Genomic DNA, 23,311 nt, shown 5'->3' on the forward strand with positions numbered 1-23,311 from the left:
AGTACTTCTGTTAGTCTCAAAGGTGCCACAGGACCCTCTGTTGCTTTTTACAGATTCAGACGAACACGGCTACCCCTCTGATACTTAACTAGCAACAGGAAAGTTGATTGAAATCGATGGACCCAGGGGTAGTAGCTGTAACTGAGAATAGAATTTGACCTATTTCTTACAATGGAGTAATTTGACCCACCATTGTTTTTAAAGGGCGTTTGCTCTAGGCTTAATAAATTTAGCATTTAAATATACAAACTGGGCTTTGATCTTAACACTTTATTGAAAGGAACAGGGAGTGGGAAGAGGAATTTACACCTTTGCTGTTGTTTAGGTGTAGACAAGATTTCCAAGTGACTAGTAATTCTGGACTTCAGGGTATATCTAGCGGAGCAGCAAATCATTATGCAATGTGCATTAGGGGGTTGTGAATGCACTAACATGTTCCCCGCTAATTGGTCTGTGTAGATCCTGCTAGTGTACACTAAAATTACCCTAGTGTGTTTTAACACTGCACTGTTTCAAACAGTGCTGAAAACAGACCCTTTAAAGTTTTCACCATTTGAGCACTCCATCACTAAGGCAGTCAAAATCACTATAGTCTTTTAAAAATATTGGCCAAGTTTTTGTTTAAACAAAATCCCAACTTTTGCATTGCATCTATTCTATTCACATGCTATGTGGCAATCAGTTATGTAAATCTACGTAGAACAATATACTACTTCACCACAGGGTGGTACAACATGAATGAAAAGGCAATTTTTAAAATCTAGAAAATACTGGCTTTGGGGAAAGAGCACTCAAAGCAGACCATGTGATACCTTACACTAGAACAATATATGTACATTTTGGTAAAGGTACATTCAGGCTAAAGGTGCCCTCCTCCGGTGCTGAGAACTGCAAGCTTTATCTGAAAAACGTATGTCTCAAATGAATGTGTGGGTTGAGTGACCCGTGCTGAATATGTGATTAGGGCAAGTGACTGCACCGGGGTAGCTGCAAAGGCAAGATCTCAGTCCTAGATTCCAGTGCAAACTTTGCATTTATTTTTTTTTTAAATTGCAGTGTTAAAGAAATAAAATATTGTTCCAAAGCCTGGCGTTTTTTCCTAAAAGTGTTACATTTCTCACTGATTCCAGTACTAAGAATCATGAAACGGCTCCAGGAGTGCAGGTCGCTATTCAATGAAGCCATGAAGGGCCTTCGGGTCGGGGAGAGGGAGTTGAGGGGATTCCCCCCGTGCCTTGGCCCTCGGGTGGGGGAGGGGCAGCCTGAGCGAGGAGCAAGCTGCAGCCGACGCCATTTTACGCTTCCGGCCCCAACTTCCGCCCCATCCCCCCCGCCGCTCAGTCCGGGGTGGGAGGGGGAGAGGGCCGGCCCTGGAGGGAGGGGCGAGGGCGGAGGGACTCGGCCGCCTCCGTCCCCTGCCTGGTCGGAAATAGCCGAGCTGAGCCCGAGCGCCCGCCCCCCCTCCTCCTTCCCCCACAGCAAAATGGCGGCGCGTGGAGTCCCTGGGAGCCAGTGAGTGACTCGGCTTCTCCTCCCCGCCGCCGCCACAGGCTCATTTGCATTGATCAGCCGCCCCCTCCCCCTTCCCAGACCGGCCCCTCTCCCCCCATCAATCATCAATCAGCACCGAGTGGATCAATCAATGGTCGGGAGGAGGCGGCGGCGGCGGCTGCTGCTGTTAATGAACAATGTGTGAGAGCTGCGCCGAGCTGCTGGAGGTGTTAAATGAGAGTAAGTGCGGCCGCCCCCTCGCCCGGCCGGGCCCCCCCGCAGGCGGTATAACGGCCTTCCCGCCCGGCTGGGCCTCCTGTGTAGCGGGGGTGGGCTGAGGAGACCCCTCCGTACGGAGTAGGGATAATCCGTCCGGCTGGGCCCCGGGCGGGGTCATAATTCTCCCCTCCGGGGCCCCGCAGTGCAGGGAGGTCGTGCCGCCTCGTAACGCTGCTGGGCCTCCCCCAAAGCCGCCTCCCGGTGGCGCCCAGTCCGCTCCTTCCAGCGCGGCCCGGGAAGCCGCAGCAAGGCCTAGTGCTGCCGGGCGAAGAGCTGCGAGCTGCTCCTGTGGCTGAGGAGCTGGAGACCAGGCCCGGGCAGGTTCCCTGTGAGCAGAGAAGGCGGCTCTGGTTGGGAGGATGATCCGCCCCCCACCCATTATATTTGATGTCCTCGGCTGGGCAACAGGCTTGCGTCGCTATTTTCAGACGGGGCTGGCTGGGGGGAACCCGGCCCTGGCACGCGTCTGTCCCGGCTGTGAAACGGTTTCTTGGGCCGGCGAGCGCCCTGGTGTTTCAGAGCTTGAGACTTGGGTCTCGCCTCCTTCCAAAGTTCCCGCATCACAAGTGGGAGTTACCTGAGGCGGGGGGCTCGGGGCCCTGCACGCTTGCAGCCCTGGGGGTAGGCCCACCACCCCACTGCAGCCGAATCCGGTACAAAGCATCTTTCACCTCCTGTGCAGCAGGCCTTGGGCATCTCTTGGAACCGGTTCCAACTAAGCTGTCGGGGGCAGGCCCAGTATCTCTTCCGTGTTTTGTAATGTTGTGTACGTAGGCAGTGTTTAATAAATAAACCAACTTAATCAAATACCTTTGGTGTGGAGATGCTGGGGTGTTTAATAAACACATCTGTGTGTAAATCTGTGACTAGAAGCAAGTTTGAAAAGGTTTACATTTAATAAATGCTATTTAGATATTAATGTATATACAGTTTAGAGGCAGATCTTACTGTGATGGGGTGAAATGTAGATCATTATACAAGTACTATCTTAGGACTCATTCCCTTTTTAACTCCTGAGAGGCCTGATCACAGGGGTTGTTCAGTTTTAAAATACATTGATACATATCACTCTGTTTACATGTGTTTTTAGTGCCCCCCTTTTTTCTTGCTCTAAACACTTGCTATTTAGCTATGATCAACACTGCTATTTTTGAGCAATATTTTAGTTATAAACCCAAGTGACAGTAGGCCCAAAGGCCTGGAGACATGCATAAAACAGATTACAAGTTAACCTCAGGCAACCGTTGATTGTTAAAATCACTTTACTAGCTGGTTTGATCAAGTTTGTAATTTTAACATCTTGTTTTGAGCAGTGCTGGTTCTCATTGTTTACTTATGTTAATCATTATTATCCTGAGAGACAAGGAGGGTGAGGTAATGTCTTTTGTTAGACCAACTTCAGCTCTGTTTAAGCTTGAAAGCTTCTCTCTCACCAAGAGAAGTTGGTCCAATAAAAGATATTACCTCACCCACCTTGTCTCTCTAATATCTGGGACCAACAGGGCTACAACAACTCAGGATAGCATATGTATGCAATCATCCCTCCCTCAGTACAATATTTGGGGTGGAGCATAGGGCAAAATTTGATAAAATGTAGATTGTGGGTTTGATCTGCCAATTTATTTCAAACAGCTGATCTTTAACAGATTGACTGTAGGACTAGTTCAGTTATCAGTGGTGTATTAGTCTGATAACTTTATTGGAAGGGAGAATTCATTTGGTAGTGGCCTGATGGCTTCAATGTATAAATTTAATAAAGATTGGTCTGAATGTTAATGTTTTACGCTGGAATAAAACATAAATTTAAATGTGTGAAACCTAATGTTGATTTCTATAACTAATCTAGTTTGGAAACCATTTTTAAGTTGAGGTTCAGATAATTGGATCGTTCATTAAAGATAAGTGTTTGATGTATGCCTTCTCTTTTTAACAGTGGCCTATCTGTAAATAGGGTAGTAGGTTCTGTATATTTTAATGATGTGATCTTGCTATTCTTAAATTTGAAAAGGGAAGATGACTTTGGTAGTTAATTTCCTGGGGAAAATTATGCTTCCTGTTGTCTTACATTTAACCTCCGTAAACTCTGTTCAAACAACATAAAAAGCTGTCTTAAACCCACAGTATCAGTGTCATTTGTAATAAGGCTGAATATAATTTTTTGTGTTTAGACATTAAAATACTGGTGGTGTAATATATAAGCTACCTGGAAAAGCTAAATGTAATGGAGTGAATTAAAGAGGGAGTCCTAGTTTTATTATTAATATCTTTATTTGTATAGATTTACTTTAGTGCCCTTGCATTATTTACATGAATTTTTATTTATATGCACCAAAAAAATCATTGCATACCTCATTTTAAAAAATATATTTCAGTAAAAATGAAAAATCATAGTAAGAATGAGATCATGCTCAAAATGTGTGAGCCTGAGACTGCTAGCAACTTTCTTTCCTGTCTGAGCATTTGGAGTTGCCTCTTAACTGTACTAAAACTACTGAATTAGTATCTTGATAGAGATCCAGGAATGTAAACTGAAGTTCAACGGCATCATCTTGCTTCACTGTTAGAGGGCAGTTAGTATACAGAACAACCTCCCCCCCCAAAAATACTTCTTCCTTTTGTCTTTATTTAATTTAAAATTCCTGATGTAATTATCTGGCATTGTTTGTATTACAGGAGATTCAGCAAAGAAACAGACTGCTGAGCCTTGATGCTCTCTTGAGAGCACATGGGAATTCCCTATTTTGTTCATAGGACAGAACGATGAATTTTACCAATATAGGCTCTGATAGTGCAAATACTTATGCACAAGCTTATCTTTAAGCACATTAGTAGTCCTGTTTGACTTCAGTGTGATAAAGCATGTGCATAAGTGTTTGCTGGACTGAGGCTCCAATCCTGCAATGACCTCTGTATTGGTACAGGGATCTCTGCCTGCTCGGGGAGCTCATTGCAGGATCTCAAGTCCTTAGGCTTGATTCTGTAACCTATCGCATTTGTCAATGGGTCTACATATGAGTAAATACTACTCAATTTGAGTAAATGTAGCAATATTTGGGGCCCATTATTTAAAAAAAATTGTAGTTTTTATGAATGGTAATGATCAGTGTAATTTATTTTTTAAAATACAAAGCTTAAGTATTTGAAGCATGCCAAACTTAGCTGTTTAGCACCCTCTTTTGCTAGGCATTGTACAAACATTTTGAAATAAATGGTCCTTGCCTCAAACAGCGTATGAGCCAAGAAACATGTTCATAGCGGGTATACATTTTCCAGCATGTGATGTGATAACACTTACAGCTGCTATGTTGTGTACTGTGACTGTGTACCAACCGTCTGGGGAAAACAGAAAGTGTTGTACATGCATACGCCTAAGGATTCATGTGGGTACCAGACTAAAAATGGTAATATTCCAAGAGTTAAGAATGGAATATATTTATAAGTCATGCATCTTTAAAAAACAAAACAAACATGAGTTGGGCATACAGAGTGTAGTGACTTTTTATAAACTCCAATGGCTGTCTTATTTGGCAAGCATTACAAAGGCCTGTTCTTAGTTACACTTGTCACTGGTCAGGGCTTGCTGCACCTTTGACTTCTTCTCACATCTGAGTGCAGCCCTCCAGGTAACTGGCCTCTTGCCTTCATCTGGCCTCCTTCCCTGTAGGCTCTGCTTCTCTCTCTCCCTTGTTCTTTAGGGGCTATCCTTTGATCATTTCCAAAATCCTTTGTTTCCTCATTGTCTCTTGAACCTGCTTAAACCAATTTATGTGGCCAATCAGGGGGTCAGGGATAGACTTCACAGCAGTTGCTATCAACTAATTGTCTCCCTTCCTGCATAGATAGTGACCCCTCCCCCCCTCTTGTAATCATATAACAAACAGCACAATAACTAGCAAACAGATGGGCATATCATAAAATATTTACACGCAGCTTCATGTCCTTCAGAATTTTCAGATGGTCTGCAAAATTTGTTACAAAATAAACTGATGCATTTTTAAATTAGAAACCTATCAAACACTTGAAACTAATTTCAGGGGTTTTGCTAGTATTTATAACTTAGGTACTGAAGACAGCTGGTTTGGCCTTCTATCAGATACTCTTGAAGGGACATAATACATATCTAGTAATGCATGAGGACTAAACCTTCCTGGAGGATGCAGAGATCCTAGTTACATTCTGTGTGCAGTGAAACCTTCTTTTAGTGAACCTTTAGAACAGTGAAACTGTACTTACAATGAAGTAGAACAAAAATCCCAAAATTTTCCAGTACAGTGTAATGTTTAATTTTTTGTTATTAATATAGCAAAAATATCACTAAGGCAATCTACACTGTCAATTGAGCTACAAAAATTTTGTCCTTCAGAGGTGCTAACCCTTCCCCCCTTTACTCCCCTTGGAAAGACAAAAGTTTTGCTGCGACAAGTGTCAGTGTGAACAGCGCGTTGTCGGCAGGAGCGCTCTCCTGTCAACAACGCAAACGCCACTCATTGGGCGTGGAAGTATTTTGTTGGCAAACGTGCTGAAAATACAGAGTACTTGCTGTGCAACTATTGTAGGCAGAATCCTGCTACACCTCTCCTAGTCATCGAATTGGCCTTGTTAACACTGGTTCTCCACTTGTGAGGTTCTCCCGTCTCTTGTCATTAAATAATGTCTGCATCTGTAACTTTCACTCCATGCATCTGAAGAAGTGAGGTTTTTTTACCCACGAAAGCTTATGCCCAAATAAATCTGTTAGTCTTTAAGGTGCCACCGGACTCCTTGTTGTTTTTGTTGATACAGACTAACACGGCTACCCCTGATACTAGTCATTCAATGGTTATCATTAAATTTGGAAGTTAATGATCTTACTTGTCTAGAGCCAGCCTTTGTAGTTTTGGAGAGGCCTGAAAAACAACATTTTGCTATATCTGTTGCTGCCAAATTTAATTGTTTCCTGTCCACCATTATAAAGTCTCTATGTGCAGAACCTTCCAAAAGATTGTGGGGTGGATTTGTTGGGATAACTGACTCACTTTTATATAAAAAGTGTGTTAGCGCAACTGTGGGAGAAGTGGAGCCATGCTGCTTGTTTCTTGAAAAGCTAGCAATCAATTTACATAGCTTTGAAAACATAAGGTAGATATTCTTTGTAAGGGGACAGGCTAGCAATTTTTAAAAAATGAAAATAGATTCTTTACATAAATAGTTCCCTCTCCTGGGGTTGCCTGTGACCATGAGCTTTGTAGAGCCTATCTTGGAGTAGGTGAGAATAACCAGGAAAGAAGAAGAAACATAAAAGTAAAATGGAAAGAGAGACACCCTCCCCCTTAATAAAACTGACATATTAAACGAAAACCATTACTTTAAAAAGCAAAAACAAAGGTGAGAGTAAAAGATAATGTCTAAATAACTTTCACGTTAATGTTTGTAATTGTAAAGCAATTTGAACATGAAAAGCACTCTATAATTGGTAAGAATTCTAGCTTAAAGAGGTTTCCAAAATTAGAAAGATGCCTTAGTTTTTTGAGTATGCAACTTTTAGAGTTTGCCGTTATTTGGTCTTAACTAAAATAATACTGTTTTTTCTTTTGTCCTGAAATTTGTCTGATTTATACTACTGAAGATAGTTCTTTCCCATTACACAAACCAGTCTATTATTAATGCTGAAGATTAGTTATGTAAATCCAATTCTGCTCAGTTTTATTGTGTTATGAACCAAATACAAGCAGTTACTACAACCATTCTCTTGTATATAATGAGTATTATGATTTAATCTTGTGATACTGGATAAGTATTTCTTATAGTAGGAAATGGTATTGGGGAAATCACAGTATAGCAGTGACTCTCAAACTTCTTCAGATTGTGGATCTTTTTAAGATAGAAATAATTGATGGGCCACTACCTTTCCATATACCTGATCATGATTCTGCACAGTCTCTACAGTAACAGCCCTTCTCTTGGTTACATGAGTAAATTATTCAAATAGAATTAAGGAGACAAGATAAACTTGCTTTAATATGATTATGGATGTCCCTTTGTCACTTCTGCTAGTGTTGAACTTGAGATCAAATAATTTCCTGTATAGGAAAGTTCCCACTCAAGAAGTTTTCTTCCAACTTTTTGTGGGGTGTTTGGTTTTCACTCTAACAAGAAGTGGGTTTGGTGTCTTTAAACTTGTGGATGTTCCAAGCAGATCCTGAGACATGTGCCAGGTGTGTTGTGCTTCCATAAAAGTTCCTGACCATGCAGCTCATTACAACATTGATTCCTGTAAGACAGTGGTGGGCAACCTGCGGCCCGTCTGGGTAATCTGCGGGCAGGCCGCCAGACAGTTTGTTTACATTTGCACGGCTGTCCGCAGCTCCCAGTGGCTGTGGTTCACTGTTCCCGGCCAATGGGAGCTGTGGGAAGCAGCGGCCAGTTTGTTGTAAACAAACTGGCGGCCCGCCAGCGGATTACCCTGACGGGCCGTCCATGGACTGCAGGTTGCCCACCGCTATTGTAAGAGCTCTGCTGCTTCAGCATCTCCCTGATGTTAGGAGTGGTTGTCTGTCTGATTTAGAGTAGGATGAGCAGGGTGGATTGATTTTAATTCAAAGCGATTTAAATCAGCAAGTAGGCAACCTTAAATTAATTGCTTTTAGTTGTATTTTGCTCTGGTTCCTTTTAGTTATTTTCCTAAAGAAAGATTTATACATACTAGCTGATAACCATTAAAACATATTATTTGCAACTACATTTAGCCTTTATGCAAAATTTGGTACTACTTTTTACTAACCAGGAGGCTACAATATATCTATATAAATTTATTTAAGCATCTGTTTAGCTTAACTTACATTATTCAGATTATTAATTTTTCCATCTTTTATTATGTTAGAAGATGGTGAATGATACAGCTGTTATTTACTAAGCAATGATTAATTTTTTACTTGAGATTTGTGTCAACCTCCTTGGATGAAAATTTGTATCAGCCATTTTGTGTTTAAAACTAACAAAAGTAGTATTATTTGTAGTTAATGAATTAAACTGATTGTTTCTAGTCACCATGCCCTTCAAGATTTTAGAAGTAGTAGAATTCATCTTCTCAGATCCAGTTTTTGTTCATAGATTGGAAGAGGAAAACAAGCTCTCCTGCTTTTTCATCTCCCATTTGGGTTCTTTACTTTGATTGAACTAGTCATTGAATTGCACTAGCTGAATAAACTGATCAGAAAATAGGCTCTCTGCACCTGCAGAAGAGGCTGCTGCTGTAAAAAGCCCCAACTCTGGTACCAGGTGCTTAGCGAGGAATTCCACCGGTTCAGTGGCCTGATTTTCTTTAAAATTTGGTAGCAGACATTTACTGCTTAATATTTGTTTGTATTTAATGATTATAGTAAGGTATGCCTTAATATAGGTTGTCACTTTCAAATTTAATTTTAAATGTTTAGTTTTAAAATTTTAACCTATAGAACATCATTCTAATTCTTAAGAACATAAGAATGGTCATGCTGGGTCACACCAATGGGCCATCTAGCTCAGTATTCTCTCTCTGACTGTGGCCAGTGCCAGATACTTTAGAGTCAATGAACAGAACAGGGCAAGCATCGAGTGATCCAATCCCTATCGTCCAGTCCCAGCTTCTGGCAATCAGAGATTTAGGGACACCTGGGACCATGGGGGTTGTGTCCTTGACCATCTTGGCTCATAGCTATTGATGGACCTATTCTGCAGGAACTTACCTAATTCTTTTTTGAATCCAGTTTTACTTTTGGCCTTCACAGCATCCCTGGGCATCAAATTCTGCAGGTTGATTGCACTGTGTGAAGAAATACTTCCTTTTGTTTTTTTAAACCTGCTACCTATTAATTTCATTGGGTGACCCCTAGTTCTTGTATTATGTGAAGGGGTAATCACCACTTCTTTAGTCACGTTCTCCACAACATTTATGATTTTATAGACCTCTATCACAGTGGTACTCAATCATTCCAGACTACTGTACCCCTTTCAGGAGTCTGATTGGTCTTGCATGCCCCAATTTTCACTTCACTTTAAAACTACTTGCTTACAAAACTAGACATAAAAATACGAAAGTGTCACAGCACACTATTATTGAAAAACTGCTTACTTTCTCATTTTTACCCTATAATTATAAAATAAATGGATTGGAATATAAATATTTTACTTGCATTTCTGGGTATAGCATGTAGAGCAGTATATACAAGTCATTGTATGACATTTTCGTTTGTACTGACTTTGCTAGTGCTTTTTATGTAGCCTGTTGTAAAACTTAAGCAAATGTCTAGATGAGTTGTTGTATCCTCGGGAAGACCAGTGTACTCTCAGGGGTACACGTGCCCCTGGTTGAGAACCACTGCTTTATCACATGCCCCTTAGTTGAATCTTCTCTAAGTTAAACATCTTTAAGGCTGTGTTTATGTCACGGAGGTTATGGAAGTCACGGAATCCGTGACTTTCAGAGACCTCGTGACATTCTCTGCTTCAGCCCCAGAGGCTGCAGGATTCTGGAGCTGACAGCCAGTGAGGCCCTGGCAGGGTTCCAGCGACTGGTGACAGACTCCTGAGGGGGCTCTCCTCAGGGTTCCAGCGCACAGGGGAAGGAGACGCCTCGGGCAAGTGGCTGGGGGTGTCCCATTTTCTCTTTGGGAAATATGGTCACCCTGCAGCTCCCAACTGCAGTGGGCGAAGGGTGAACTCCACAGCCCCCAGCTACCACAGTGATGGGGGAAACCATGGAGCTGCAGCAGCAAAAGTCACAGACAGGTCCCGGCTTCTGTGAATTTTTGTTTATTGCCCGTGACCTGTCCATGACTTTTACTAAAAATAACCATTACAAAATCTTAGCTGTAAACATCTCTCCTCCAATGAAAACTGTTCTATACCCCTAATCATTGTTGTTGCCCTTTTCTGTACTTTTCCCAATTCTAATATCTGTGTTTTGAGATGAGCTGGCCAGAACTGCATGCGGTATTCAAGATGCAGGTATATCATGGATTTATATAAGTAGCATTATGATATTTTCTGGCTTATTTTCTATCCCTTTTCTGATGCTTCCTAACATTCTGTTAGCTTTTTTTACTGCTGCTGCAGATTGAATGGATATTTTCACAGCACTATCCACGATGATTCAAAAATCTCTCTTGAGTGGTAACAGGTAAATTTAGACTCCATCATTTGGTATGTATAGTTGAGATTGTTTTTTCCAATGTGTATTACTTTGCATTTATCAACATTGAATTTCATCTGCCATTTTGTTGCCTCGTCACCCAGTTTAGTAAGATCACTTTATAACTCTTCCCCCACGGCTTCAGACTTAACTATCTTGAGTAATTTAGTATTGACTGCAAACTTTGCCACCTCATTGTTCACCTCTTTTTCAGATCATTAATAAATATGTTGAACAGCACCTGTCCCAGTACAGATCTTTGGAGGATCCCAGTATTTACCTCACTTTGGTGTGAAAATAGACTATTTCGGAGCTTTGTTTCCTATCTTTTATCTAGTTACTGATCCATGAGAAGGACCTTCCCTCTTATCCCATGATTGGTTAGTTTGCTTGAAAGCCTTTGGTGAAGGACCTTGTCAAAGGCTTTCTGAAAGTCCAAGTATACTGTATTGACTGGATCACCCTCAGATAATTCTAATAGATTGGTGAGGCATGATTTCTCTTTACAAAAGATATTGTGTTCATCTATGAATCTGATAATTCTGTTCTTTACTATAAGTTTCAACCAATTTGCCTGGTACAGTAGAACCTCAGAATTACAAATACTTTGGGAATGAAGGTTGTTCATAACTCTGAAATGTTCATAGTTCTGAACAAAACATTATAGTTCTTTCAAAAATGTATAGCTGAACATTGACTTAATATAGCTTTGAAACCTTACTATGCAGAAGAAAAATGGTGCTTTTAACCATCTTAATTTAAATGAAAAACCACAGAAACAGGTTTCAGAGTGGTAGCCGTGTTAGTCTGTATCAGCAAAAATAATGAGGAGTCCACATAATCACAGAAACAGTTTCCTTACCTTGTCAAATGTTGTTTTTAAACTTTCCCTTTGCTTTTTTAGTAATTTATGTTTAATACAGTACTGTACTGTATTTGCTTTCTTTTTGTCTCTGCTGCTGCCTGATTGTGTACTTTTGGTTCTAAATGAGGTGTGGGGTTGACCGATCAGTTCGTAGCTCTGAGGTTCTACTGTACTGAAGTTAGGCTTACCTAACAATACTATAATTGCCAGTATCCCCTCTGGAGCCTTGTTTAAAAATCGGCATTATTTTAGCTGTCCTCAAGTCATCTGGTACAGAGGCTGATTTAGGCAATAGGCTATGTATCACAGTTAGGAGTTCTTCAATTTAATATTTGAGTTCCTTCAGAACTCTTGGGTGAATATCATCTGGTCTTGGTGACATATTTAATTTAAATTGTTTTTAATTAATTATATCAAGTTTTATCCACCCTGGGGATGGGCAGCTTTTATAAGATAATCATTGGGTCAGGACTTTTGCATGTGAATGGGTAAAGTGGTAGGGCCTTGGAGAGCATCCATTCCTTGATCTTAATCTTGCCTCTGACCCTGGATTCTTGCCTCCAGATTTTTGAAGTGCCAGTTATATGGTTATATGGAGGAATTTCTGTAGTCTCAGGAAGACTATGCCATATGGACATTGCCATTTTGGTATGTTTTGGTTTTTTTTTCCCTGCTCATTTTGCTCCCCCTGTGCTTCGGATAGTTCTTACCCTGTGGCCTTCATCCTTTACTGCTTTAATTTCTCCAGGTCACTTTGCAATTTGCTGTCTCTCCTTGTGTGTTTTCAACTAACAGTGATAGAAGCAGCTCTTCAGACTGCCTGGAAGTGTTCTATGTTAGGTGGTGCACAGACCACAAGTTGGCATTGTGGGGAGGGGAGAAGTATCTGCCTCTACGAATCTCCTTTCTTGGTTTCTTAAGTCCCTACCCCTTTCTTTCCTATATTTTCTACCCTATATATCTAGTTCCCACTTTCTTTTTTTTATTTTTCCCTGATCTGCAGCCTATCTTATTTATTGCTTTTCTCTTGTCTGTCCTCTCAGTTTTCTTTTATTTTTCTATGTGTATGTTTTTCCTCGCTTTCTCTCCTAATTTCTGTGCTCTCTCCCCGTTCTTCATTCTACCCCCAGGCTTCCTGTTTTATTCCTGGCTATGTTCTACTTAAAATAATTCCACATAGAACTGCCCTCTTTCATGGTAGCTGACATTTCCAGTTGTTCTTAGTAGGACAAAGGACACAGGCTACTTTGTGAGGCTGTGGCCATTTTGAAAGAAGGCGTTTTACCTGAGGGCAGCTATGACCTCAGTCCAGCTGAGAATCATTGGAGATGGCACCAGTTTTGAAATTTTCTATGGAGGAGGAGATTTTTTATATACCAGCCTCTGCTGATATCTAAACTTCCAGTTTCAAAAACTGATGGCAGAAAAATAAACAAAACATAATCCTATATATTTATTTTGAAAGGCTTCCTATTGCACCAGATCTCCTCAGCAGATGGTAGGAGGGGGAAACTAGGTGTATATATGGAAGGGTGAATGGAACAGGAAGGAGGGGGGGAAACTGGTGTGTTACATGTGTGCAAATGAGTGTGGGATACAAGGAGGAGGGAGAAGTTGGATGGTTTGTGCTGTGAAATGTAGGGAGGTGCAAGAGTTTGGGGATTTTTGGAGGACAGGAGCTAAGGAGAAACTGGGATGGCAGTGCAGCTGGTTTGCACTGTGGCAATGCATAGTAGCTGTAAATGCCAGCAATCTTGCAAGTATGTTCTGCTGCTTTGTGCTGCTCCCGAGTGGCATAAAACAGCTATAAAGCATACTGGTGAATATTGCCATAAAAGTTAAAATAAAAAAAAATACTTCAAATAATCAGATCATTACATTGTATGGTAATATTCTCATTGGGCTTCTTGTTTGCTATTCATGTATGACATTTTTAATAAAAAAAAAAATAGAAAATTCACACTCAAACTGTGTTAAGATAGAGTGAAGAGTTGAGAATGCATATCAGTAATTTAGGGTAAAATATCTTACAGGGATGTTGTAGTTATCCCTGTACCAAGTATTATATATGCAGGAATTCAGAGTTAAGATTTAATTTATAGGAAATTCAAACATGTTATGTTATTGAAATGTATAGTTAAGGCACCCAAACAATCCTAATGCTACCATATGTGGAAATGGCAGAGGTGCTTAATGACTTCTTTGTTTCGGTTTTCACCAAGAAGGTTGGTGGCGATTGGATGTCTAACATAGTGAATGCCAGTGAAAATGAGGTAGGATCAGAGTCTAAAGTAAGGAAAGAACTAGTCAAAAATTACTTAGACAGGTTAGATGTCTTCAAATCACCAGGGCCTGATGAAATGCATCCTAAAATACTCAAGGAGCTGACTGAGAAGATATCTGAGCCATTAGCAATTATCTTTGAAAAGTCATGGAAGATGGGAGACATTCCAGAAGACTGGAAAAGGGAAAATATAGTGCCCATCTATAAAAAGGGAAATAAGGACAACCCGGGGAATTACAGACCAGTCAGCTTAACTTTTGTACTCGGAAAGATAATGGAGCAAATAAATAAGCAATCAATTTGCCAACACCTAGAAGATAATAAGGTGATAAATAACAGTCAGCATGGATTTGTCAAGAACAAATCATGTCAAACCAACCTGATAGCTTTCTTTGACAGGGTAACAAGCCTTGTGGATAGCGGGGAAGCAGGAGATGTGGTATATTTTGACTTTAGTAAGGCTTTTAATACTGTCTTGCAGGACCTTCTCATAAACAAACTAGGGAAATGCAACCTAGATGGAGCTACTATAAGGTGGGTGCATAACTGGTTGGAAACTCGTTCCCAGAGAGTAGTTATCAGTGGTTCAGTCATGCTGGAAAGGCATAAAGAGTGGGGTCCTGCAGGGATCGGTTCTGGGTCCAGTTCTGTTCAATATCTTCATCAATGATTTAGATAATGGCATAGAGAGCACACTTATAAAGTTTTCAGATGATACCAAGCTGGGAAGGGTTACAAGTGCTTTGGAGGATAGGATTAAAATTCAAAATGAGCTGGACAAACTGGAGAAATGGTCTGAGGTAAATAGGATGAAATTCAATAAGGAGAAATGCAAAGTACTCCACTTAGGAAGGAACAATCGGTTGCACACATACAAAATGGGAAATGACTGCCTAGGAAAGCATACTGCGGAAAGGGATCTGGGTGTCATAGTGCTAAATATGAGTCAACAGTGTAATGCTGTTGCAAAAAAAGCGAACAACATTCTGGGATGTATTAGCAGGAATATTGTAAGCAAGACACGAGAAGTAATTCTTCTGCCCTACTCTGCGCTGATTAGGCCTCAACTGGAGTATTGTGTCCATTTCTGGGCTCCATATTTCAGGAAAGATGTGGACAAATTGGAGAAAGTCCAGAGAAGAGCAACAAAAATGATTAAAGGTCTAGAAAACATGACCTATGAGGGAAGATTGAAAAAACTGGGTTTGTTTAGTCTGGAGACGAGAAGACTGAGAGGGAACATAACAGTTTTCAAGTACATAAAAGGTTGTTACAAGGAGAAGGGAGAAAAATAATTGTTCTTAACCTCTGAGGATAGGACAAGAAGCAATGGGCTTAAATTGTAGCAAGGACAGTTTAGGTTGGACATTAGGAAAAACTTCCTAACTGTCAGAGTGGTTAAGCACTGGAATAAATGGCATATAGAGGTTGTGGAATCTTCATCATTGGGGATTTTTAAGAGCAGGTTGGACAAACACCTGTCAGGGATGGTCTATAATACTTAGTCCTGCCTTGAGTGCAGGGGACTGGATTAGATGACCTCTCGAGGTCTCTTCCAGTTCTGTGATTCAATGATTCTATTTAGTGACATGATGGGGGTTGAGGACTGGTAATCTGTGTCTTTAAAAATCAGCTTAATCTCATTTGGGACCACAAATAATGAAATGCCTTAATCGTATGGCTGTTGCATTGTGTCACTACAGGGAAGAATTGTAGTTGTTTGGTTGGCTTCACTGTACATTTCCATACTTTAGCATATGTCAATAACATTTGAGTTTGAAATAGAGAAAATATATTTTCACTATAGTTTTTATGTATATTTGACAGTACTTTGTGTATAGTCTATTTCACTGATTCTTGTCTTTTCAATTAGTTTCCCATGTCATTTGCCTGGATTGCTCACATAACAACATGGAGGAGTGAGACTTTTTTTAATAAATAGGAAAATATAAGTGTAAAATCACAAAAATTTGCAGGGGGGATTTGGGGGCACATATAATACCTGAAACTACTTACATTGATTTAACACGAAGTTGACCATGTCCTTTTAGGATTCAATACCTCTGCTCCTGTGAGGGCTGAGATAGCTGCCAGTGCCCAAATCTTAAACATTTAAGAATTCCTCTAACAAAAAACGGGAAGAGAAGCCTTAATACAGCTCATATTTTTAATAGGAAGGGAAAAAAGCAGAGTTTTATTTAAACTTTTCAGGCCTTTCTTATGCACCAGAAAAAGGTCTTATCCAACACAGTGCCTACATTTGTGTTTGTTTGCCATCAATAACAAAAGAGAGAACACAAATTAAAATAAATAGTTCTCGATTTATATGTGTACGTACAAAATATAGGCTGTCTGAAGGCTCGTCCAGTTCACTTCTTGGACAAGACTAATTCTGTATGCACAACATAATTTTATATATATGCTCTGAGACCCATGTTACTGCCTTTATGCTTTTTAATATAGCTCACAATTTTCAGTTCTCTCTATTCAGTCTGTATATAAAAAGGAAGACACAATTTTTTTTACAGTTTTCTGTCTTGTAGGTAGGTTCTGGCCCTGCATAAATATTAATCTATCTGTATATCTGTATAATCTTCCATATATTCAAAATTGCTGTCATCGCAATTTAACATCTTTAAAACTGAAATGTCTCTTTAATATCTATGTTTGTGTTTTGTTTATTTGACTATTTTGTGATGTCTACATCCTTCTAGGCAGGGCCGGCTCTAACTTTTTTGCTGCCACAGGCAAAAAAGAAGAGCCCCGCCCCGCCGTACCCCCCCCCCGCCCAGCGCTGCACCGCCGAACACCCCCCCCAGCGCCGCCCCGCCGAAATCCCCGCCCTCCCGAGCACCATGTTGCCCGAAGCCACCCCCCGAGCGCCACGCCACCCGAAGCCTCCGCGCCCCTCCAAGCGCCGTGCTGCCTGAAGCCCCCGCCCCCCCTCCGAGCGCTGCCCGAAGCTGCCGCCTTCCCTCTGAGCGCCGTGCCAAGTCCCTGCCCCCGCTCTGAGTGCTGCCCAAAGCCCCCGCCCCCCCTGAGTGCTGTGCCGCCCGAAGCCCCCGTCCCCTCTCCGAGTGCCATGCCGAGCCAAGCCCCCGCCCCCCCCAAGTGCCGCCCAAAGCTGCCGCCTCCCCTCCGAGTGCCATGCCGCGCCAGCGCCAAGCCCCGCCCCCTCCGAGCGCTGCGCCGCTCAAAGCTCCGCCCCCCCAGTGCTGCGGAAACAAAAAAAACCCCTCCTCTGCTGCCCCGACAACCAAAAAATAAATAAATAAAAAGCCGAAGTGCCGCCCCGCCCCAAGGTGCCGCCGTAAGCACGTGCTTGGTTGGCTAGTGCCTGGAGCCGGCCCTGCTTCTAGGTTTATCATAATATTTTTAAATGAATGTTTTTAACTACAATTTGATTTTGCACTTGTGTAGTGAGTAGAGTGACCAGATGTCTGGTTTTAGAGCGGAACACCCGGTCGAAAAGGAACCCTGGCGGCTCTGGTCAGCTCCGCCAATCGGGCCGTTAAAAATCTGGTTGGTGGTGCTGTCCGGAGCCAAAGTAGGCTAGTCCCTACCTGTCCCGCTGCGCCCGGAAGCGGCCAGCAGATCTGGCTCCTAGGCAGGGGGACCACGGGGCTCCGCATGCTGCCCCCGCCCTGAGCACCGGCTTTGTTCCCAGCCAATGGGAGCTGGGGGACGGGGGGAGGTGGTGCTTGCGCGCGTGAGCAAGGTGCCGTGGAGTCTCCTGCCCCCTCCCCTCCACCTAGGAGCCAGACCTGCTGGCCGCTTCCAGGGCGCAGCACGGAGCCAGGACAGGTAGCCCTGCTGAGCAGCTGACCGGGAGCTGCCCAAGGTAAGCCCACGCCTGAACCCTGAGCCCCAACCCCCCAGCCCTGAGCCCCCCCAAACCCTGCAGCCCCCTCCTGCACCCCAAACCCCTCATCCCTGGCCCCATCCCAAAGCCCACACCCCCTCCTGCATCCTAACCCCTGCCCCAGCCCTGAGTCTCCCCCCAACCCTGGAGGTTGCTTCTGCACCCCAAACCCCTCATCCGCAGGCCCACCCCAGAGTACGTACCTCCAACCCAGAGCCCTCACCCCCTGTACTCCACCCCTCTGCCCTGAGTCCCCACTCCAACCCGGAACCCCCTCCTGCATCCCGCAGCCTGCACTCCCATCCCAGAGCCTCCTCCCACACACTAACCCCCTGCCTTAACCCACAGCCCCCTCCCACATTCCGAATCCCTTGCCCCCCCCATCCTGGAGCCCCCTCCTGCACCCTAAACACTTCATCTCCAGCCCCACTCCAGAGCCTGCACCCCCAGCCAGAGTCCTCACCCCCTCCCACACCCCAATTACCTGCCCCAGCCCAGAGCTGCCTCCTGCACTCTGAACAACACCTAATTTCTGGCCCCACCCCAGAGTCTGCACCCCCATTTAGAGCCCCCCCCCGCACTGCTGCCCCAGCCCATTGAAAGTGAGTGAGGGTAGGGGAGAGCGAGCCACTGAGGGAGGGGGAATGTAGTGAGTGGGGGCGGGGCCTCAGAGACGGGGCGGGGCTAGGGTGTTTAGTTTTGTGCCAATAAAAAGTTGGCAACCCTAGTGGTGAGTGACCTTTAGATATAAGATATCGTGCATAAGTCTAGCATGGTGGTTGTCCTTGAGGTCTAATTACAGTCTGTTCTCTTAGCCCTCAAATTCTTGCTAAAAATGTATTTATAATCTGAGCTTCATTTGTTTACACTTGGAATTATACAGTCTCCTCTTCTAGTTGATTTGCATTTCTCATCTTTTGCAATCTCCTAGTACCCTGTAGGTTTTTAATTGTCCTTTTCTTGACATGGAAACTCATAGTGGTTTTTTTTTTTTTTTTTTTTTAGAACTATAGTGTACATCAGCTATTCACATTATTATGGAGAGGTCTGATTGTGATGCCATAGTTAAGATTACATTGAATTTTTCACTTAAAGCAGGGTAAAATGGTGGTTTAAATAAATGTAAAAGGCATTTCTGTTAAGTCTTTTGTTTGTTCAGGCCCCTCTAGCTAACAATGGCATATTATTAACCTATTAAACTTTTTAGAAAGTTGAAACACATTTGAATATTCTGGGAATAGGCATCCTAGAAGAAAGTAAACTGAAATCAAGCAGTTATTAACAATAATTGTTTAACTTAATTTTACCTTTGGGGTCCATTCAGTAGCTCAAGTTATTCTTAAGTAGTGTCACAGTGACGATGGAGGTGGCTTAACCAATCATCATCTTACCTCTCTAATTTGCATGTTACAGTTCTGTTTGAAATGTGTTGATAGTGTGAGGGAGAACTGTACGTCTTAGAGGACTCCTTCATCTATCCATTATGGAAACAGAATACTGGATTGACTTGCAGGCTTTGGGTCTGAAACATCAGTCCTCACTTTTCTCTTTGTCACAGCTTTGTATCAAAGGGATCCTTGTATAGGCTGCAAAGTTCAGATGCTGCTGTACTTGTCTGCTGGTAGTCTTTAGCCCTACGCATGTCACGGGCGGGAGTGGGGAAGTGCCATCTCCAAAGTACCCTCCCTGCCTGTGTTCAGCGTTTTGTTTACTTGTGTTTCACTGCTCCTACTCCTGGGGCATGTTACGAGAAGGCTATAGGCATTTTGGAATATCAGGGCTGTCAGCTATGTCTTCACGGAGCTGAAGCAACCATGGGATAGATAGACAGGCATGCTGAAGAATTTCAAAAGCCGTAATTTATATCCACCTGTTTGAAACCTGGGATGCAGATTCTGGGCTAAGATTAATAGGCTGTTGACTGGAATAGCCAGAGTGACTGTCATAATGCACTGAGCTATCCCTCCAGAAACTGGCTTAGCCCAATCTTGATAATGTGACTGTGAGGCAGCAATACAGAAAGTCAAAGGTGGTGGTGGAGTGCACAACTAGAAGATTGGAAGGTGGACTACAACACCTTGCTATCCTGGATGATGCAGCAGTAAGATGGCTGAACAGTCTAGATACTGACTTGTGATGCATATGAAATAAGAAATAGCCTCCCATTACTCCCTCTGTGTGCTGGCTGAGCTATAAATAGCTTAGGACAGCTATTTCTGTGTCTCAGTACCCCTACTCCAATGCTTTAAGCCCCTACCTGGCCTCCTGCAGCCTCCAATCCTGACACCTCCCCCTTCCTTCCCTCAGCAGCATGCAGCACCTTCCCCAGTAACCTTTAGCACCTGCCCTTTTCACTCCCTGATCTCACAGCACCACCTTCTCCAGAAGTCCCCCTGTTCCACATCCAACTCTCCTTGTGTGGCCTCCCGCAGTTCCTTTCTCTCCCAAACGGTCCCAGACTAGGAATGTAAGGGCACCTCTCTGTGCTGGTTCCTTAATTAACACCTTCACCCTTCTTTCAGAGCTCCTCTATCCTCCCTCTCTCCTTCCCCTCACTCAGTTTGCCTTCAGTACGCTCAGTTCCTTCCAGTTTCTCTCTCTCTCTCCCCCTTCCCCATTCATTATATGTTCCCATCCTCAACCTTCCGAGGCAAGAGCACTTTCAAGAAGATCTTATGGAATGAAAATAAAAATAAAAAACTATACACAAAAACACTACTTTGTTACTGTATACTAAAAAACCACACATTGTATCCTTAACTACCTTTTTGGGGGATATTTTGGAGAAAGAGGTGCTGAAAGTTAGGTATTCCCATGAATTTCTAGCACTATCCTCTGAAGCAGATGTTACTGGCCATCACTAGAAACTGGATTCTGGACTAGATGGACTGATTGTCTGACCTGGGATGGCAATTCGTATGTTTAATTTGTCCATAACAGGTGAAATAACTTGGATTAAATCTCTTTCATCTCTTGGGACGGTGATTCCAGATATTACAAAAGTTTTAATTAGAGGAGAGAAAAGAAAGGTTTCCTAGTGTACACAAGTGTATAAATCTACATAAAGTTTAATACTACCGCCTTAACTCTGAACTTCTTACACAGTAAGTTGCAATATTTTTTATAGATGCTGACCAAAATAAACTTGTCTAGGCTGAAATAAAAGTCCAAAAGTTAATAATTTAATAGTATACCTCTCAAAGCAAACTATTGCATGTGTATACAACTATGCCTTCCATTCAACACTGTCGAATGCTTTTGTAGGCCTCAAGGGATAAAATTATGTGCAGATTGAATTGATGTTCTGGTGTTACTGGCTCCAAATCTTATTTTTATAAACCTAATTTGTTCTTTGATAATCTTTTAAAAATGTTTTGGTAAGAATCTTTTCCATTATCTTGCATTCACCCTGAGTAAGTGAAACATGCTGGTTTTAGAAGGAGGATTTCCAGGTCAGTTTAAGAACAAACTATCAAATAAAAACCAAACAAACCAAATCTCTCATTACCCGGCGTTAAGATTCAGAGAAAAACGAACCTTAAGAGAATGTTGTTATTTCCTTTAAAAATAAAAATGGAAAGCATATAAATATACAGTTAAACGCCTATTTTTCATGTCAGGTTGATTGTATACAGCTAAGTTTCCAAAATTCTGCATGCGTTTTGGAAGCTTTTTAAGCAGTTGTTTAAGCTGTTTAAGGGCATGTCTGCACTTAAAAAGCTGCAATGGTGCAGCTGCCTCAGTGTAGCTCTGCCACTGTAGTGCTTCAGTGAAGCCGCTACTATGTTAACAGGAGAGCTTCTCCTGATGGTGTAGTTAATCCACCTCAGTGAGAGGTGGTCATTATGTTGACAGGAAAAGCCCTCCTGTTGTCATAGTGCTGTGTAGGCTGGAGATTAGGTTGGTATAACTGCATCGCTCAGGGGTGTGGATTTTTCACATGCCTCTGAGCTACTTTGGTATACCAGAGTATGTTTGCAGTGCAGACCTGGCCTAAGATATCTTAAATATGGCAGCATTTTGCCCATACATGGAATGTGGTAAGTGTACTGTAGTCAAGACCCTGTGTATTATGTGGCAAGCTTGACATAATGTCTGTGGGCGAGGTTCTTGGATTCTGCAGCGCTCTGATGTGGTCTTAAAGAAACCAAGTATCATGGGAGTTTGTGTTGTAAAACACAAATGCGGATGGGTCTCTGATGTAGCAGGGTGCAATCTCTGTAAACTAAAACATAACAAAATAAACCAGTATTCTTTGAGAATCATGTTGTTATACGTTTCCAATTATGTTTAGGAGGGTGATAAGTGGGCAGAATTAAGGGACTTTTCCCTAATTTCATGGTTTATTTTTAAACAACTTGAAATTGAGTCAGGTTTTTTTGGGTTTACAATCACTTTTATTTTGTAAATAATTTAGTTCCAAAGTGGCTATGTCTAAGACCCACACAAACCAGTGGGAAAACAATGAAACTGACTTTGTGTTGTGTATAAAGTGTTGTCAAATGTATAAATCAAACTGAAAAAAATATATATTTTCCCCTTTTTCATTTATTGTACTCTTAGGTGTTGCTCATACTAGGTATAAAAAAGTGAGACAAATGTGATTTTTTTTAGAGTTGATAGTGTCTCTTCTGACGCATCGCATTTATAGGCACTGTAATTTCTGTGTGTAGTGTATTTATTTTAAAGCAAACTTCTGTATTCTCTTAATGATTGTTCTCTGAAGTGTTACGTTTCTTAACTTTATCTCCAAGTTAAAAGTTTTTTGCACTGGAATTTTTAATTTTTAGAATTGTGTAGTGACAGTAGTCTATATTGGAGCTTGCAAAACTGTGAAGGAATTCAAGACGAGATTGGAAGCCAGAAAAAAACCTTATCCCCCACACCCAGAGGGGAAGACACCTCAGATCAGTGAGTTTTATTAGGTTTTCTTAAGGCTGTCAATTAATCGCAGTTAACTGAAGTGATTAATGCAAAACAAATTCACTAGATTAAAAAATTAGTCATGATTAATCACAGTATTAATTACACTGTTAAATAATAATAGAATACCAATTTAAATTTATAACATATTTTCTACATTTTCCAAATATATTGATTTAAATTACAACATATGATACAAAGTGTACAGTGCTCACTTTATATTATTTGTGATTACAAATATTTGCGCTGTACAAAAGATAAACTAAATAGTGTTTTTCTGTTCACCTCGTATAAGCACTGGAGTGCAATCTCTGTATCGTAAAAGTGAAATTTACAAATGTAGAAAATTTTTTTTTTTACATAATTGTACTCAAAAACAAAACAATGTAAAACTTTAGAGCCTACAAGTCCATCAGTCCTACTTCTTGTTCAGCCAATTGCTAAGACACACAAGTTTTA

The 23,311-nt window shown here is 41.9% G+C and overlaps 1 protein-coding gene across 5 annotated transcripts in view; it reads left to right on the forward strand.

The window, feature by feature from the left end:
* Positions 1-1,541: 1,541 nt before the first annotated feature.
* The window catches only part of USP34 (ubiquitin specific peptidase 34), a 264,685-nt gene continuing 242,915 nt past the window's right edge, over positions 1,542-23,311 (forward strand). For all 5 annotated transcript variants that reach the window (XM_054021746.1, XM_054021747.1, XM_054021750.1 and 2 more), the window contains exon 1: positions 1,542-1,731. In XM_054021746.1, coding sequence (XP_053877721.1) covers positions 1,689-1,731 — 43 coding nt within the window. In that variant the 5' untranslated portion in view covers positions 1,542-1,688. The remainder of the gene's footprint in view (positions 1,732-23,311) is intronic.

Source organism: Malaclemys terrapin, chromosome 3 (genome assembly GCF_027887155.1).
Source record: "Malaclemys terrapin pileata isolate rMalTer1 chromosome 3, rMalTer1.hap1, whole genome shotgun sequence".
NCBI classification, from domain to species: Eukaryota; Metazoa; Chordata; order Testudines; family Emydidae; genus Malaclemys; species Malaclemys terrapin.